Source organism: Podarcis raffonei, chromosome Z, assembly GCF_027172205.1.
Source record: "Podarcis raffonei isolate rPodRaf1 chromosome Z, rPodRaf1.pri, whole genome shotgun sequence".
Classification (NCBI taxonomy): Eukaryota; Metazoa; Chordata; class Lepidosauria; order Squamata; family Lacertidae; genus Podarcis; species Podarcis raffonei.
In genome coordinates this window covers 1,061,668-1,080,788 of record NC_070621.1, presented here as the reverse complement: position 1 = coordinate 1,080,788, position 19,121 = coordinate 1,061,668, and the positions used below count along the sequence as shown (strand labels likewise).

General features: G+C 51.3%; 1 protein-coding gene across 1 annotated transcript in view; it reads right to left on the bottom strand.

Annotated features, from left to right (window-relative positions):
• Positions 1–19,121, bottom strand: part of NR5A1 (nuclear receptor subfamily 5 group A member 1) — a 43,270-nt gene that overhangs the window by 18,960 nt on the left and 5,189 nt on the right. Inside the window, exons 2-3 of the mRNA XM_053373870.1 lie at positions 18,497–18,638; positions 10,437–11,197 (exon numbers count right to left, since the gene is read on the bottom strand). Of these exons, the coding sequence (XP_053229845.1) occupies positions 10,437–11,197; positions 18,497–18,638 (903 nt within the window). The remainder of the gene's footprint in view (positions 1–10,436; positions 11,198–18,496; positions 18,639–19,121) is intronic.

Below are 19,121 nucleotides of genomic sequence, written 5' to 3'. Positions count from 1 at the left end.
CAGACATTCATTTTAAGTCTGGGTCGCAAGAGCCTTTATCTTCGGTCGCTTTCCTCTGCCCCCCTTCCAGCTTCTCAAAATCCTTCTTCAGGATATTGTATTGGTTCAAGTTGTGTGGACTGGGTACTTTTCCATCAAAATGCAGACAAAATATCACCTCTCCCTTATAGTTAATGGGAGTAGAGATTCCCCCTATTCCAAGGGAAATGGGTGCTTTCTTCTGGGTTTAACTCAACTAGATTCAAAAACCATCCACATAAGTTAAGCACAGACTCCACAGCAGAAAGGATGTCCCCACCTGCCCCAGCCAAAAACCTATAGGCAAACCAACAAAATGAGCCCATCCAGATGGAGCCGTAAATGTATCATAACTTTCAGTTTTAGTATCAGATAATATTGCTGTTGTTGATCCTGTATACACATTGCTATAAGAAGCGGGGGTACATTATTATTACTGTTTTTTAATTGTTCTGGTGTATTTTGCTATTTTGCTGGGAAAGCTATGGTTTTCCCAGTAGTGATGTATGGAAGTGAGAGCTGGACCATAAAGAAGGCTGATCGCTGAAGAATTGATGCTTTTGAATTCTGGTGCTGGAGAAGACTCTTGAGAGTCCCATAGACTGCAAGAAGATCAAACCTCTCCATTCTGAAGGAAATCAGCCCTGAGGGCTCACTGGAAGGACAGATCCTGAAGCTGAGGCTCCAAGACTTTGGCCACCTCAGGAGAAGAGAAGACTCCCTGGAAACGACCCTGATGTTGGGAAAGATGGAGGGCACAAGGAGAAGGGGAGGACAGAGGACAAGATGGTGGGACAGTGTTCTCGAAGCTACCAGCATGAGTTTGACCAAACTGCGGGAGGCAGTGGAAGACAGGAGTGCCTGGAGTGCTCTGGTCCAGGGGGTCATGAAGAGTCGGACACGACTAAACGACTTAAGAAGTGAATGTTCTGGTTTTTGAATATTCTTTGGAAGCTGAACATCCGACACGGCTTCTGCAGCTTCTGATTGAGTGCAGGAAGCTCTTGCAGCCAATCAGAAGTTGTGCCTTGGTTGTCGAACATTTTCAGAAGTTGAGCGGACTCCCGGAACAGATTCCGTTCAACAACCAAGGTACGACTGTAATGCAATGCTATGTGGCATCAACAGAAGTCTAGTGTCCCGATCATTGGAAGTCATAGTATTGCTCTCTTCTGCCTTGGACAGATCCCACCTGGAGGTCTTGTGTCCAGTTCTGGGTGCCACAATTTAAGAAGGATGTTGACAAGTTGAAATGTGTGCAGGGGAGGGTGACCAAGAAGATCAATGGTCTCAAAACCAGTGCTATTTTTCCAGAAAAAGAGGTGCCGCAACTCACCCTGAACGCCTCTATTGTTCTCTTATAATGGCAATGGTGCCCACCTGAGAGGTGCAGGAACTAAGTTCTGGTGAGTTCCAGGGGGGGGGGGAGAGCTCTGTTCACAATCAAGACTGATGATGAAAGCTTGAAGGATCTGGGGATGTTTAGCCTGGAGAAGAAAAGACTAAGAGGTGATGGGATAGCCATCTTCAAATATATGAAGGCTTCTCGCTTGGCAGATGAAGCAGTCTGGTTTTCTGCTGCTCTGATGGGTGGGACCCGAACCAATGGATTCAACTTTTTAAAAAATGGGGTTCCAACAAAACACTAGGAAGAACTTTCTAACAGTAAGAACTGTCCAACAGTGGACTAGACTACCTGAGAAGGTGTGGTGGGATCTCCTTCTCTGAAGGTTCTTAAGCAGAGTTGGGTTTGGCCATCTGTCCTGGATGTTTTAGTTGAGATTCCTGCTTTGCAGGGGGCTGGACTGGATGACCCTGAGAGTCCCTTCCAACTCTACAATTCTATGATTCTATGAAGATAATTACAGCTGAGGCCAAGAGCAGCCATGGTCCTCCTCTGCAAACCACCCCACTACAGACTCTCCAATGAGCTTTCAAAGTATTTATCAGACACGGGAGAGTCCCAGGGAAGAAGGGCTTCCATCAGGCAACTAGCCACAGATCTCGGAAGTGAACTAAGTTCCAAAACTGGTCATGATGGTATCAGTAGAGATGTAAAATTTCCAGAAATTTTGATGCCATGAGAAAAAAATGTTTTTTTCCAGAAAAAATAGAAATCTTGGAAAAATTGAAAAAATGTTCAGTGTGGAGTAGTTTTACAAATTGCATGAAATGCAATGTATATGAAATTATTATGCTTCCAATAAAACAGGTAAGCACCCAACTTTCCCTCAAAAGCAACAAAAAAGCAAGAAACCATCAACATAAAAAATAATCAGATTTGCCCCTTAGCACCAACAGCAAATGAAGTTAAGGTCCACCTCAATATTTAAGCTCCATAGAAGGTCTACCCTGTGAGTAGAGCTTTAAAAAGAAAAGAAACAGAAGACACAACATATACATGCAGTTTCTTCTATCTCATTTTCTGAACTACTGCTGTCATTTCCATTTCTTCTTCCCCTTCCTATTTGTCATTTTTCTCATGGACTTCTGAAAAACAGCTTTCAATTTTTCTGCATGCCAGGCCCAGAAGTAACCAACATCCGGTTACTGACTGCACTAAGGCTCAAACTCCGTTTGAAAGGAAAAGGAGTGTGTGTGGGGTTTTAATTGAATTTGTTATTATATATTATAAACCGCATGATGGTAAGAGAGCTTCTAAACAGTTAACAAAGATATACAACAGAACATTAAAACGATTGATAAAACACAGTTAAAAGCAGGCATTTCAGAGTATTCAAAAGGTGACCAAAGTCAGCAGTGATTAAAAGGAAGCAAATCGCATGCAGCTTCTATGCGATCAGATGTTTACAACAGCCCTAATGAAAATGTTTTGAGCTGTTGCTGGAAAGAGTTCAGTGAGAGCACCTGCCTGGTGTCAGTTGGCAGGGAGCTGTAAAGGGGGGTGCTGGAAGGCCGGGGGGATGGAAAAATTGGGGGGGCAGGCTTTTTTTCTGTTTTTTTCCAAAGCCGTTTTTTTCAAGAATTTTTTTTAAAAAAATGTGTGGAATATTCAAACTATATCAAACTATTTTTAAAAAAAAATTCTGGGGGAAAACAGCTTTGGGGGGATATGGAAAAAACCTGGGGGGGTCAATTTTCCTGGGTTTTTTCCAGGCCTTCCCATCTCTAGGTATGAGGGTGGTTATAGGTTATCCCACTTTCGGGACAGTTTGCCCCTGCAAAAGTTTCACGGAGCACAACCGGTGCATGTCCCTGCTGAAATCTTAAAATATTTCATACCAGAAATGTGATGGCTATTGTGTGGAGTGGTGGGCTGGGGCGTCTTTTCTTTTCAGCATCCCTTGCACAAGAGTTGCTCCTCCAGGTAATAATAGCACAATAACACTGCAGAACAACTAATAAAGCAGAATGATATTGGGACAGTCCGGTGCAACTCCACCACGAACGCGCTATTATTGCGTCAGTGAAACGCTGCAAAATAGAACCCACACACATCACTTTGGAGGGAGGGCCCAGACACCGCGATTGTCCATTCTATCCGCAGGAGGGGGTCTTTGCTTCTACCACCAAGGCGCGTTCCTGCCCGCTCCAATTATTTCAGAGTCACTTTGGCAAAACATTTCCCCTCTCGCACAGTCTGAACACAAAACCACGCCCCCCCCCGGTGTCAACTTATCAATTCACAGCACTGATCACTTGCACAGTACTAATATCTTCAAATGTTTTATCATTTATTATTAGCATTAGCATTAGCATTAAAAAGGTAAAGGTAAAGGGACCACTGAACATTAGGTCCAGTCGTGGCCGACTCTGGGGTTGCGGTGCTCATCTCGCTTTATTGGCCGAGGGAGCCGGCGTACAACTTCTGGGTCATGTGGCCAGCAGGACTAAGCCACTTCTGGCGAACCAGAGCAGCGCACGGAAACGCCGTTTACCTTCCCGCCAGAGCGGTACCTATTGATCTACTTGCACTTGGACGTGCTTTCGAACTGCTAGGTTGGCAGGAGCAGGGACCGAGCAACGGGAGCTCACCCCGTCACGGGGATTCGAACCGCCGACCTTCTGATCGACAAGTCTAGGCTCTGTGGCGCCACCTGCGTCCCATATTATTAGCATTAGCATTTATATCCCAACTTTCCCCCCAAGGAGCTCAAAGTGGTCTACATGGTTTTCTCCCCTTCCTCATTCAATTCCCACAACAACCTGTGAGGTGGGTTGGGCTGAGAGAGGCAGTGAATGGGCCACGGTCACACCCAGCGAGCTTCATGGTAGCCAGTTTCGGATTTGAACCCTGGCCTCTCCCAGGTCTTAGTCTGACACTCTTAATGACTACACCACGCTGGTTCTTTCTTGTAGCCAGCCTCAGATCTCTCCATCCACACCCGACTGGGCATTCAAATCAGGAGACCTCAGCCCAGACCAAGCCACAGCGCCCATCCCGTCAGGTCCCCATTGCTTGGAGCCACCCTCAAGCCTCCCATCGCCGGGAGAAATCCATCTCTATATAATTTATTAAATTATAGGTTGTCCGTGGAAGAGAAGAGCCCAAACCTAGGACAACCCCAAGAGCAATCTATTCCACCTCCCTGCCCAGACACTCCATCCCCGCAAATCTTCCTTCAAGCCTTGACACATCTCATCTCAGCTCACTTAAGAGAGGGTATTTATGGGTATCAGCTCTGACCTCTCCCCCCGCCCCCACCTATCCCTCGCCACACACCTCCCTCCATAAACAAGAAACCGCCTCCCCGCCCCCCGCCCAAATCTCCCCTGGCCTGGCCGGTTATTAGTCTTGCCTCCCGAAGGCCAGCGGAGCCTGTAACTCTCCGGCGCCTGACACACCAGGAACAGCAGCACATCACTCTTGCCCGCAGATTGGCAGGCGAGGCTCTCGTTTGTCAGAGTTGGACTGACAGAATTACTAGCCCTTAAATGAAACGATATATCTGGGAGGTTAAATCTGATTTCAATCTGGCTGCCCTGGGAGAAGGCGGGTGGGGTGGGGGTGAGGGGCAGAATATTGCACTGGGAACTGGTGTCAAGAGGCCAATTAGCCCAGTGGCAATGCAGCCGGTCCCCTCGGCCTTCTGCACAATTATGTACGGAAAGGGGTTGGGGAGGCTGGAGGGTTCTGACACACTGGCACCGTTTGGTGCCATTGCAGAGTTCGGGGGCTGCTGCAGTCCCTGAAGGAAAGGAACAGTTTGGGAAGGGTTACAAAGGGCACCCTGGCTTCAAACTCAGGGTTTGGAAGCACCGAGGGCTGGCCAGGAGGACATTCACAAGAACATCAGAGTCTGCTGGATGAGGCCAGTGGCCCACCTTGTCCAATATCTCACAGTGACCCACCAGGTGCCCTCTCTGGGAAACCTGCTAGAAGGACATTAACCTGAGAGCCAGTGGCGGAGGAAGGGGGCTGCGGTGGGTGCAGCCCACCCGGGTGTCACCACTGAGGGAGTGACAAAATGCCAGGCGGCACTCACCGCGGGCCTGCAGCGCACCCAAGCCATGCGTCTTTCCTGGGAGAAACATGGTGCTTGGGTGCGTGAAGGCTCTGCTCTGACCAAACAGTCCACCCGCTACCTCCCCCCCAACTGCAAGGCGACTGAGTGGGAGGAGGCAGGCAGACTCCAGAGGCCCCACGGTGTGCCCTGCCCCTGGGTGTGCCACCCCAGGTGCCCAAGCGGCCTCCTCCGCCACTGCCAAGAGCATCTCTCTCCCCTCCTGCAGTTTCCAGCAACTGGTATTCAACAGCATTGTTGCCTCTGAGTGCGGGAGGCAGAGCACAGCCATCAGGGCTAGGAGCCGTAAGAACGCAGGAAGAGCCTGCTGGATCAGGCCCGTCATCCCAAGGGGAAACCAGGGCTATTTAAAGTGGTGTAAGAGGACTTTATAGTGTGGGTCTGGCCACTGGCTGGGAGAACAGCGCATGGCTAGAGAATAGCTTGGTCCCAATCCAGACATCCAGTCTTCTTTGGGCTGGCACTTCTGCAGCACATCTGGCTGCGCAGGCCCTGGCTAAGTTTCTGACTGTAGCACCACTTTGGGAACTGAAGTTCTGGGAGGGCGAGGGCTCTCCTAATGCCTCTTGGCAACCTTAAAAACTACAACTCCCAGAATTCTCGGGGGAAGCCAAGGCTATTTAAAGTGGTGTAAGAGGACTTTATAGTGTAGGTCTGGCCACTAGCTCTGAGCAAGGATGTACGGCACCAGGCTGCTCCACCTACTCTCATCAGGGCTGGAGCAAGAGTGGAGCAACAGTTCTGCGAGCCAAAGTATTAACCACCAAGTTGTCTGTTCTCTCTGCCTCCCCACCCCCCACCCATTAAAGTTGTAAGTTTTAATGTAAATAAATTGCTGTGTTTGAGTGCACTGTATTGAAAATGCTGTAAAGGGACGTTTACCTTAGACAAGACGTTCCACTCCAGCAAAAGCATGAGAGGAGGCTGGTATTTTTCCATTTCAGTACCTGATGACTCGCCTCTGGAAACATGAGCTGGAAGCTGAAATTTGGGAAGCCATGGCATGTGCCGGCCGCAGATGGGTAGGAGCAGCAGCTGTTGCAGAAGTTCTGCATTGATGAACCAGCACAGGATCTCCCTCCAGGATCAGAGGGAGAAAAGTCCATTGAACTACATAAAGGACTGAAGCCCACCTCTTGTTTGCAATGTCTTTCTTTGATATTCTGCAGTGTTTGTCTTAGTGTGGCTAGTATTGAGATAAGTTCTGAAGCTCATTATTGTGGTGGAGAGATTTCATTTCTACACAAAGTCCAGATCAGGGACTAATATCTCCCCCTCACCATGTTCAAGCCCCCGTTTCTGGGGAGAGGGGGCTGTGTCTTTGAAGACGGGAACTGTGATGTCTACATCACAGTAAAGGGAGATTAGCAATAGTTGGGGAATGACTTTTGTCCTAGAACAAGATTAGCCTTCCTGTCTATTCCAGAGGATTTGGGGCTTGCAGGACAGCAGCCCATTTCTCAGAGTGGCCAACAGATGTCCCTGGGAAGACCACAAACAGGACATTTGCGGGGGGGTGTTAGCAGTTCTCTCCCACTGTTGAGCCCCAGGTAACTAGTATTCACTCTGGAGGTGCCATCATGACTGGTAGCCACTGTTCACCTTACACCCCACGCATTTGCCTAACCCCCCTTTTACTGTTATATTACATTCACCGTATTTTTCGCTCCATAAGACGCACCCGACCATAAGACGCACCTCGTTTTAGAGGAGGAGAACAAGAAAAAAGATGTTCTCTCCCTCTCTGCTCAGCGCCTCTCCAGCAAAGCGGGAGGAGAAACGGAAGGGGCTCCATTTCTCCTCCCGCTTTGCTGAATGGGCGCTGCTCAGAGAGGGAAAGCTGTGCAGCATCTCTCCAGCGAAGCGAAGCCAGGAGAGCAAGAGGGAAATTGGAGTTTTTGGAGGAGGGAAACAAGAAAAAAAAAAATCTGAATCCCAGAAGCCAGCAGGATATTTGCTTTCGCTGCGCAGCGATTCCTCTTGCTCTCCTGGCTTCAGCGAAAGCTGCACAACCTGCATTCGCCCTATAAGACACACACACATTTCCCCTTACTTTTTAGGAGAGGAAAAGTGCATCTTATAGAGCGAAAAATACGGTATATTCCACCTTGGCCTCCATGGTTCCCCTCTATTTTATTCTCAAAACTACCCTGTGAGGTACACACTGGTGTTAAGTTTGTCATAATTTCAGGACAAACTGCCTAGAGAATTTTGCTCCCAATCTACTGTTAACTTTTTCCTAGTCTGACACTTTAACCATTACACCATGCTGTCCCAAGTTGGTGAGCACTGGTATTGAAAACAGGGGTTGGAGATCACCTCCCCTCTGAAGCCGTCATGGTTGCAGTTTTGAACAAGGCCTGAAGGAGCTTGCTGAGTGGCCTTGGGCCAGTCACTTTCCCTTACCCTAAATGACAGGTTGTGAGAATAAAGAGATAGGAAGAGAACTATGTGTAACAGCTTGAGCTCTTTGGAGGGAAAAGTGGGCTATAAATGTAAAAACAAACAAACAAATAATAAACTATTTCCTTTGCTCACACGGCATGGAATCCAGGCCCCTTCTGTTTCAACGTTCACATACCTGCTAAATTCTTTTCTATCCCATAAGGCTTATGCAGGCAATTAAGAACACACCTTTCCACTGCCTTTAGCTGATTAATAATGTTAACTTTAGGGACGCGGGTGGAGCTGTGGGTTAAACCACAGAGCCTAGGGCTTGCCGATCAGAAGGTCGGTGGTTCGAATCCCCACGATGGGGTGAGCTCCCGTTGCTCGGTCCCTGCTCCTGCCAACCTAGCAGTTCGAAAGCACGTCCAAGTGCAAGTAGATCAATAGGTACCGCTCCAGCGGGAAGGTAGACGGCATTTCCATGCGCTGCTCTGGTTCGCCAGAAGCGGCTTAGTCATGCTGGCCACATGACTCGGAAGCTGTACGCCGGCGCCCTCGGCCAGTAAAGCGAGATGAGCGCCGCAACCCCAGAGTCGGTCACGACTGGACCTAATAGTCAGGGGTCACCTTCACCTTTTCTTTAATGTTAACTTTGTTATATAGCTTTTCTTGTATGGTTTTATGCACAATTGTTGTGATGTGCTCTGAGATTTTATTTATACATCAAAGCAATGGCCTTCCAATTGCAGAGCTGTTTCATGCAGAAGATCTTAAACCCAGATCTAAAAAGCGAAGTTACAATCAGAGAGCAGTTTGTTGCCTGCCTGGAGTGAGGAGAGAGGGCTACAGAGATCCACCGGCCTTGGAGGAAGGCAGGCAATGAGAGCCCAGGGACCCTGGCGGTGCCTCTGGCTCCTTAACGGAGGAATCTTCTGGAGCCCCATTTGCCAGCTGAGCCCTCTTCCTCCCACACTGGCCAGGCCTCAAATGAGTTATGCCCATCAATTGCCTGGCTAGTGGTTTTTTTTAAACTCTGATAGCAGTTTTAGTGGGACGCTATAAAGCCACGCTGGGGAGAGCTCATTTAGCTATTAAATGTGAAAGCCCCGCCAATGCTAATGAAAGAAGCTGCCCTGAACACATGAATTTTCATTCACTTGAAAGCATTTCTCCACCGGCCATTGCTTTGGTCTTATTTATTGTAGCCATTTCCTCCAGGGCTTGAACAGTGCAGAGGTTGCTGATCCACTGAGGAGTCCTGGGTGCAAATCTCACACCACCACAGATTCACACTGAATGACACTTTCAAAGGGGGGGGGGCAGCTCTCTGCCTCTCAGAATGCATTTTTTCCAAGTGGTGAATAAGCCCAATATTTAGGAAAGATATTCCGTGCGCTGCTCTGGTTTGCCAGAAGCGGCTTAGTCCTTCTGCCCACATACCCGGAAGCTGTCTGCGGACAAACACCAGCTCCCTCGGCCTATAGAGATGGAGCACGCAACCCCAGAGTCGTCCGCCACTGGACCTAACGGTCAGGGATTCGAACTCGGATTCCCCTGGCCCAAGTGAGGTCCCAGATCCACTCTCAGCTGGGGGCTGAGCACAGAAGTGGCCCCTCTCCACTCTCACGCGCACACCTGCCCTTCCGTAAGGTTCAAGACAGGTCAGTCTGCTGTTCTGCCTGGGACCCCAAAATATGGAATGAAGCAGATCCCTTCTGCACAGGCAAAGTGGACTAATGGGAGGCCATGCTTCAATATCCACATGCACACCCCTTTGCAAGCATTGAGGGAGGCAGCCATGCCTGAAATCATACACACACTTACCTGCGTGTAAGCCCCGCTGCACTCCATGGGGCTTACTGTTAAGACACCTCTGGCCAAGGAGGCACCTGTGGGCCCACCGGCCTCTGCTCGCTCTCAGCAGCCTCCCCATTCTCATTGGCAACCTGTCCAGGGGGTGGCCCTGCCTTCTGCCCCATCAGCCCAGATGGACACCAGTAACCCAGGAGCATAGTGGGCAGGACAGTCTTCCAGGTTGTCCCTGAGCAACTCAGAGCTGAAGTCCCTGAAAGGGCGGCTGTTGGGCGCAGCGAACAATCAACTGCCCTTTGCCAAGGCTTCCCAGGTTCCCATCACCGCTGGCTCACATGGGGAGGAAGGCGGGGGGGGGGGCGGCCTCGACCTCCGCAGAGAGAACTGGGCACCAGCTGCCCTTTCGCGTGGCAGCCCCTGGGCCAGGTGGGCACCTCAAAGAGCGTTCCCAAGGTAAATTACTGAGCGCAGGTGAAGCTGCGGGAGTCCTTACCTGGCAGAAGACTTACCCTGCGTTCGCTGCCGGCGCTCTGCACGTGCTCAAAGCAGGCCTCGCCCCAGCCACAGTTCAACCTTCCTCCTCACCACCCACACCACCCCCCCACCACCAAACAAAGCAACCGCTGGAAACATGCCCAAGTCAGGGAGATGTAGGTCGTGGGAAGCCATTTCCTCTCGGGGTTCGTCCCCCCCCCCAGCGAAAAGCAACGACCCCGCCCGCCCCCCACTCACCTCCAGCTCTTTGAAGAAGATGCAGCTGCGCGCCCACTCCACGATGGCGAAGAGGGTCTGATCCGCCATCTTACACATGATGCCAAAGGCGCTGAGCTTCTCGTGGCGGGCCTTGCTCTGCTCCTCCTGCAGGCAGGCCAGGATGCGGGCCTTGAGTTGCGCCTCGTCGGGCTCCTGCTGCAGCAACTTCAGGATCACGTCGGGCAAGTCGCCCCCAGTGGCTGCGGAGCCGCCATTGGGGTAGACCTCCGGGTAGGGGTACGGCGGGGCTGCCTCGTTTGGATGCGTCGCGTATGGGTCCGGGAACTCGGACTTGATGGCCCGGTTGGCGAAGGACTGGTAGTGGTAACCCGAGAGCGGCCCGTGACCCGAGGGCACCGGCATGGCCAGCGCGGGCGTCCCGTAAGAGCTGCGCTCGTAGTCGACGGGCGCCATGGCGGTGGAGCTGCTTATCCCGCTGCCACCGCCACCGCTGCCGGAGCTGCTGGAGCTGCTGCTGCCACTGCCGGGCGGGGGCAGCGCCTTTGCCACCCCAGGCTGCTGGTGGTGGTGGCTCAGGCCGTGCAGCGAGGCCGACAGCCCGCCGTACTCCGCCGCCGCCGCCGCCGCCTGCACCGGGGACACGATGGGCGGCTGGGCGGTCTCCAGTTTGAAGCTGTTGGCGCGGATCAGCGCCTTCTTCTGCTGTTTCATGGCTCGGTCCCGCTTGTACATGGGCCCGAACTTGTTCCGGCCACCCCGCATGCGGTCGGCGCGCACGGCTGGAGGAAGGAGGGAGGGAGGGAGGAGAAGAAGAAGGGGCAAAGGGAGAGAAAGCGGGGAAAAGGCGTCAGACAAAATCCGACCAGGAGGGCCCAGGCTGCGTTCAAACGACTGCACGCGGGGTGGGGGAACGCCACGAATCTGGCCCCTGATCCGCCCCGCTTTGGCGACACTGCAGGTCGCGTGCACACTGTAACTTTGAAACACGTTTGAATTTAAGCAGGGCGTGCTGGCTAGACCTTTAATGCACATCTGAACACTGTGTGGATGCTAGACCCTCGGGGCTTCAGGGGGAAGAGGATGACTGCAGGATGGTCCTGGCGAGGGAGACGGAGAGCGTGGTCCTAGAGGCGTAAAGGCCCCTTTCCCAAACTAGCTGTTGTTATTTCGCGCCACTGCCCGCGCCGCGACCCTCGAGCAGAGCGCAAGAATGTGTCACGGTTGTGAAACCCGCGCAGGTGCTTCTCTGCTGGCCTCCCCAGGCCTCCATCCCCGATGCCGACACTGTTCCCAAAAGCGCAGCAGCTGCCTTGGAAGCGCGCCCTGGAAGCCAGCGCTCTCCTCCCCCGCTTCCAAAAGAAGAAACTCGCCCCATATCCTACCTCCCGCCCTAGTCCCTGAGAAGAGGGGAAGCGGGAGGGAGAAGCCAGGAGAGGCTTCCAGCCGCCAAGAGCGACTCCCACGAACCCGGGAGAAGAGGAGGCCCGGCCATCCCGCGGGGTCCATTGGCAGAGGACGCGGCTTCGCCTCCCACCTTCCTCCGGAGCAAGGAAGGAAGGAAGGCAGGCGGCGGCGGCCACTGGCCACGGAAATGCCTCTGCCAAACTCCTCCTGGGGTAAAGGGCCATGCGAGGCTAGTAAGCCCGAGCTACTATTAAAAGTTGAAACCGACTTGAAAAGGAGGAACGACGTGCTCAGGTGTTAGCCTTCCGGAGGTCCTTCTTCCTACTTTGGAGGGGGAACGACCCGCCCCATCTGTGCGCCCCAGCGGTCTGCGCCTGAGCTAGAAGCCAGCGGCCCAGCCAGCAGCTGACATCAGGAGGTCCAACCAAAGACCTTGGTGGTCAGAGATGCTCTTCTGGCGCTGCCCATCCTCCAGATGCATCTTGGAAGCAGGGTGCTGGCGCAACAGCCCTCCCCAAGCTCGGGGCGCTGAGATGAGGGGCCTGCGGCTCTCCAGAGGCTGCTGGAGCCTGGGGACCACATCTGGAGAACCGCGGGCTCCTCGTCTCCGCTGGAGCGGAAGAGGCGCGCCAAAACTCAACTCCTCACCTCGGTCTGGTTCCTACTTCAGCGAGAACTTCTTGGTTTATGCTGTGTAATTTATTGGTTTCTGCATTCGAAAATGGTGAGCCGCCTTGGGTTCCTTGGCCAGAAAGGCAGTGCGTTACAAATCAAATCATTCAGAAAGCTGGGGAAGGGACCTCGCAGCAAAGTCCCACCAATTCCTGCAAGCCGGTCGACGGGAAATGAGAATGGGGAGCTCAGGTGTGGTCGACCCCCCGTGGCCCGTCGCTCGCCGGACTGGCAGCCAACATGGCCGTGGGCTCCCCATCTCCGCCACGTTGGGAAGTCCTCTGTGCCGCTAGCAAAGATGTCTGCGCGCACCCCTGCGCAATTACGCGCAATGCCAATGATGTCCTGATTCCTCGCGTCACTCCTGCTCTCGCGCACATCCTTCCTCTTCTTTTGAGCCCTTTAAGAGCGGCTGGGGTCAGCGCCCCCTCCCTTTCCTCTAGTCCTCCCGAATCACTACACTTTCATGTTGCCTTTTGGCCTCCATTGTTGAAGGATCTCTTTTTAAGAGATCCGGGGTGGCATAGTGATTAGTTTACTAGGACCTGGGAGAGACCTGGGTTCAAATCCTCCCACTCGGCCTCGAAGCTCCCTGCGTGTGGCATTAGAGGCCAGTCCATAGAAGCCATCTCCTAGGGGTCGAGGTCCCTTTCCCCACCCCCTAACAAAATATTGGAGGGGGACAGTCCCCACCCCGGTTGATGGGCATTGCTACTCAATTGATGTGCGCGCCCTGTCTTGTCATCGATTATGCGGAAAGGGGCTTAGCTCTCCCACAATATTTCATACAAATTTGCTCCCTGGGGCAGTTGCCTTTTGCCAAGTCAGAGACTCCTGGTCTATAGAGCTCGGAATTGTCTCCACTGACTGGCAGCGCCTCCTCATAGTCTTCTCCCAGCCCTGCTTGCTGGAGATGTCCCTGGGGACTAAGCCTGGGACCTTCTGAACTATAGCCCTTCTCCGCCCCTCGCGGCGACCCCTGGTGGATAAAGCCACGCGAAGCCCACCTGACGCGGGCAAGGCTAAGGCCAGTCGCAAGGCATCAAGAGGTATGGGCACTCTGCGTGCACTCAAGGGCACTGCAGTGGTATTGCTAGATGGGATTAAATAGGGGAGAACCCTGTACCTCTGCCACCTTAAGCTCCTCGGAGAACGAGGTGGGATATAAATGCAAACAAATATTTTCGACTACAACTCCCATCAGCTGGGGCTGACGGGAACTGTAGCTCAGAAACCTCCGGGATGAGGCCGAAAGTTTCATCACACCTGCTCCGCCAAGGCACAGAACAGAAGAATCTGGCGGACACTGGTGTCCATCTAACCCACCGGTATTGTCTGCTGTGCTGGCACCAGCTCTCCGGCCAAGGGTCCTTTTAAGGGGGGTGGGGGTGCCAGGGATTGAACCTGGAGCCTTTGGCATGCAAAGTGGGGGCACTTCACCACCGAGCAGATCTCTCCCCCCCCCCATGGCGCCTGCTGTCAGAGGGGGCTCCGGCCAGCCAGGTTCTGCACAATGGGCGTGCCCAAGGGACTCCAGTGAGGCCCGCATCCCAGTCCACTGCTTGGCTGGACACTCAGTACTGCTCAGGATAGGAGGCTATTTCCTTGCAACGGTAGAAAAAGCTGAGCACCCGCCGGAATAAATGTCCGGACTGCTGGGATTTAAACAAAAAACAAATCTGAATACAGTATTATTTTTATTCCTTTCCCCTGGGATCTTTGGAAAGGGAAGTGTCCGCTAGGGTTATAACTTTTTTACAACCTCATGTTCCTGTAGCTTAGTTAGATGAACTTTTGCCTAAAAAACAAAGGAACGAACTGTCATTTCCAAACCTTTTGAAAAAAGGTCACCCCGAAATCAATACATCGATTTTGGTAGATGTAACTGTATAATGTATTATGCATGGCATGTATACAGGAAAAATGGAGCTTGCAAATTTTCTAATACATGTACAATGTTTTATACATGGTCCATCACTTATTATTGCTGAGAATAAATTGAAGATCTTGTGCGACATTGTAATGATTATGATTATATTTATACCCTGCCCATCCAACTGGGTTTCTCCAACCACAATTGTATATTGCCACAGAAAGAAGTATTAAAAATTAAGAAGTTTAGTTGTTTGCCCAGAAATCTTTCCATATAGACCAATATCTGGATTCTTCTTGAACATTCTCAGCAGTTTTAGGAAGTTCCAGGCAGCTGTAAAAGTTATAAACAGTTTCATGAAGTTTTAAAAAGTGCTAATAGTTATGAGTAGTAACTTTACATATAAGTGTTTCCAAATTTTGCATTTCAGGGCAAGCTTTTTCAATAACTGAGAATAATTAGTCCCTTTTTCAGTGTTTTTAAGCAAAAGTGCATCCCATTATGATACAGGAAACCGTTATACCCCCAGTGCCCAAACACACAGACACCCCTTCTTGGCACTGCCTGCTTTCATCCACATGCCTTGGGATATGTGTAGAGGGTGCTTCTGAGCATGCACAAAGTATCTCCCGCACACGTACACGAAAACCCTATCTCCACTGGCTTATCACACATAGATGCCTGAGTCTGTATGTGCAACTGGAGATGGTGAGGAATGTGTAAAAAAACCAATCACGCATTAACAAAATTTGAAAATTACAGTGGGTAGAGGAGGGAAAGGATTAGATTTTAATTATACTCTATATTGCATAATGTAGGTTATCAATGGATCTATGGAACCCCCTCAAAAAGATATGGGAACTAGATATTTGCACACAAATTATTCCCAAGGATGGGAATAAAATTTGGGGATCACAGCCCTTAAAAATCTGCTTCCAGATTTCTTTGGGAAAACTCCTTGAAATTATTGCACAGATGGTATTGCACTCCTTTGCAAATGTCAAAAATGTTTCCTTCTTTATGACCTACTAGTTGGAGGGACTGCAATAAACTTCGTACATATTACCATTTACTGTAATTTGGTGCAATATTTTTGGAATTTATTCTTGACATGAATGATAAATATTGCTATTTATAGAAACTATTGTTCGTTGCCAAAACTTAATGTTACTGAATATTTTTGATGATGCAAATGTAAATATATTGTCAAAAGAATTGGTCTTATATGTGACCTTGGCAGCATGAACAAGACAGTTTGAGCATATACCATAATGCCAACTGTGGCCCAAGTGGCTGCCACTTGGGCCTCAGGCCCAGTTCAGTGCTGGTTTTGACCTACAAAGCCTTAAATGGCGCAGGAGCACCACCCCTCAAGGCCCGCTTCTGCCCAGAAGCTCTGAGGCCCTTCTTCATGTGGCCCCTCCAAGACAGATCCAGAGGGCGGCAACATGAGAAGGGGCCTTTTCTGTGGTGGCTCCCCACTTGTGGGATGCTCTCCCCAGGGGGGGCTAGCCTGGTGCCGTCTCTACATATCTTTAAGTGCCAGGCAAAAACATTCCTCTTCAGCCAGTTTTTAGATATGCTGTAAGCCACCCAAAGTGGCCGGGGAAAGCAAACCAGATGGGTGAGGTATAATCATCATCTGTGGCCTTTTAAACCGTGGGGGGATATTGTTTTTTAATTGTTACTAAGGGATGTGTTTTTGAGATTTTATATTATAACGTGCCCTGTGATCTTCGGATGAAGGGCAGTCTAGAAATGTAATTTATTTATTAATTAATATTAATAATAATTGCATCTCGGTGGGAAACAGCCCAAAATCTTACACTGGACGCTTTGTACCACACTACTCTGGGATACAGCTTTAATGGAGAGAAACGCACATATTTGAGATTTTGACAACGAGTAGAACCTCCGGACACTTTATATGATTTGGCATTCCTTTATGACATAGGCAACAGAACCATCCTGTTCAAAACAACCCTCACCGCAAGCCTGGCAACTGTGGAACTAGCCTTCATGATCTGATAAAATTGGCAGCCTTGACTTGGGCTTTGTTGAAAGGGCTCCCCAAGGGTCATCTAGTCCAACCCCTGGAATCACAACTACGGAACCCCTGAGGAAGGACAGACCACCACCTCCCGCGGGAGACCCTTCCACCGTCGAACAGCTTTGGCTGTCAGAAATTTCTTCCTGGTGCTGAGCCTGAATGAATCTCCTGCCTTGTCGCTTGAAACCATGAGTTCGGGTCCTGCCCTCCGGAGCAGGAAAAAACAAGCACGGTCCATTTTCCATGCGACAGCCCTTTAGGTATTTGAAGATGGCTCTCACGTGACCTCTCTCTGTGTTTATTTTTATCCTGTTTTTATTATTTGAAACCCCAATTGGTTCCCGGAGACACGTGTCCTTCCAGACCTAGACTACTATGCTGTGGAGCAGCCTCCCGCGGGACCCGCGCCCTGCCTCGCCCCCTCCTTTCCACCCCATGGAGGAATTTGCTTTCACTTTATGTCGTTCAAAGCCTGCTCTCCAGGCAGCCCTCCGCTCTGCTCTCCAAGGCAGGAAAGTCCCCGAACGTGACAGCAACGCGCAGCGGAAACGGAGCTGGGAAGTCGGGTTTTAAACTGGGAGTACCAGCAAATAGTGTGCATTGAATCGGCACTGCGGCCTTTTAATCGCTAGACTCTAAATGGGAAATATACCAATCTTCAGATCACTCACTGGAAACGGAAGGCGGGCTTTAAAAGCAATATAAAAATAAATGCGGGGTTTTTTCCAGGACTTCTCCAGCAAAGCGAGCCGAGCATCGGGAATTGGGCCTGGGCAATGAGACGGGGGCGGACGGGACTCCCGCCAGATTTAATTATCGCCCTAATGCTGGCTCTTAAAGAGTCAGGATTATGACGCGGGGGGGGGCGCGCGAAACGCTCTTTGGACATAAGAGTGTCAGAAGAGGCTGCACAGGCATTTTGCCTCAAGAACATAAGAGGAACCCAAGCGGGGTGGGGGATCCAGCCCCGCATCCTGTTCTCACAGTGGCCACCCAGATACCCCCATGGGAAACACGCGAGCAGGATCTGAGCACGTCTGAAAGCACTGCTGCCATGGATAGCCTTATAATCCTGCATGAATTCGTCCCGCCCTCTTTTAAAGCCTTCCAGGTTACTGAGGAACCACAAGAATACTGTCGTCATTGCCCGACTTTCCCTTAGGGGGCCTCCGCTCAAATGGAACACGGAATTAATAGTAATAAGGATATTGTGGCTTGCAACTAAGCTTGACAGCACAGGCAGAAAAAGCATTCAGCTCCTTTGCACTTTACAGGGTTCCACTTCCAAGAGTCCTTGCAGGGTAAGGTCCCTGCCCCTCTTGTAAAGAGCCACACGGGACACGTGGAAACCCAGCAGAAGGAGAAGGGACTGGGAATGCTAGGGGACGGGGTGGGTAGAGGGGAAAGAGGCTAAAGATATAAAGGAAGCAGATCTAGAACATCTCAAAAAGTCTCTTTTAAACCGCCCGGCACTGTGGTTTGGGTGGACGCTGTGCCTGGAGGCGCGCTCTTTTCAAAAACGCGCCTCCTGGCCAAGGAAGGTGTTGCATTCTCACGACCTAGGCACGAAATGCATGTATACCTATATGTTTTGCTTCCTCGCTCCCTCAGAGGTAGAAAAGCAACGGGGGCTAAGAGGGGGAACGAGGAAGAAAATTGGCCGGTAGTAGGGGTCAAGTCGCCAGTCCTTCCACCCAGTGGCGTAGCGTGGGTTGTCAGCACCCGGGGCAAGGCAAGTAATTCGCGCCCCCTAACCCGTGGATTTTAGCACTCGAGTCTCTTCCACTAGATTAGCCCCCCCCTCAAATGTTGCGCCCGGTGCGGCCGCCCCCCCCGCACCCCCTACGCTACGCCACTGCTTCCACCCACTCGCACCCACGTCAAGTCCCACGTCCCCCCCCGTCCTGCTTGGGTCGGAGCAAAAGCCCTCCTGGCCGCGGTTAGCTCAGAGGCGGCAGCATCCAGGACATAAATGGATGTCAGGATCCCTCCCCGCCCGCTTGGCAGAAGGCGCTTTCGCGTCAGGTAGGTAGACTCGCCCCCCTCCCGCCCGCCCAAGACTCTGCCCACGGGAGTCACCTTCGAGTTTCATGCCCACCACGAGGCACTTCTGGAAGCGGCAATAGGGACACCTCTTGCGCTGCGTCTTGTCGATCTTGCAGTTCTGGTTCTCCGTACACGTGTAGTGCTTGCTGTTCTGCACGGTTCTCTTGAAGAAGCCCTGAGGGTAAGATGTGCGGGGGGGGGGGAGTGTGAGAAGTTCAAGGAGTCTGGAAGCGCGAAGAATTCCCCACAAACGGGGGTCACAGGTGGGTCCCACACCCCTCGCCTTGCAAGCCCCGCCCTGCCCAAAGCAGCTGTCACTTGGGAGGGGGATTCAAACATGCGCTCTGAGTATGCCCAGGGGAACTCTCGCTTTAGTGAATATGCCAGACCTTCCAGAGCACAGCCTATGATTCTGAGGAACTCACAGGGAACCCGACACATATGAAGCTTGGGTGCAGGCAGGAGAAGACTACAGTGGTACCTCGGGTTACATACGCTTCAGGTTACAGCCTCCGCTAACCCAGAAATAGTGCTTCAGGTTAAGAACTTTGCTTCAGAATGAGAACAGAAATCGGGCTCCGGCAGCTAAAGTGGTGCTTCAGGTTAAGAACAGTTTCAGGTTAAGAACGGACCTCCGGAACGAATTAAGTACTTAACC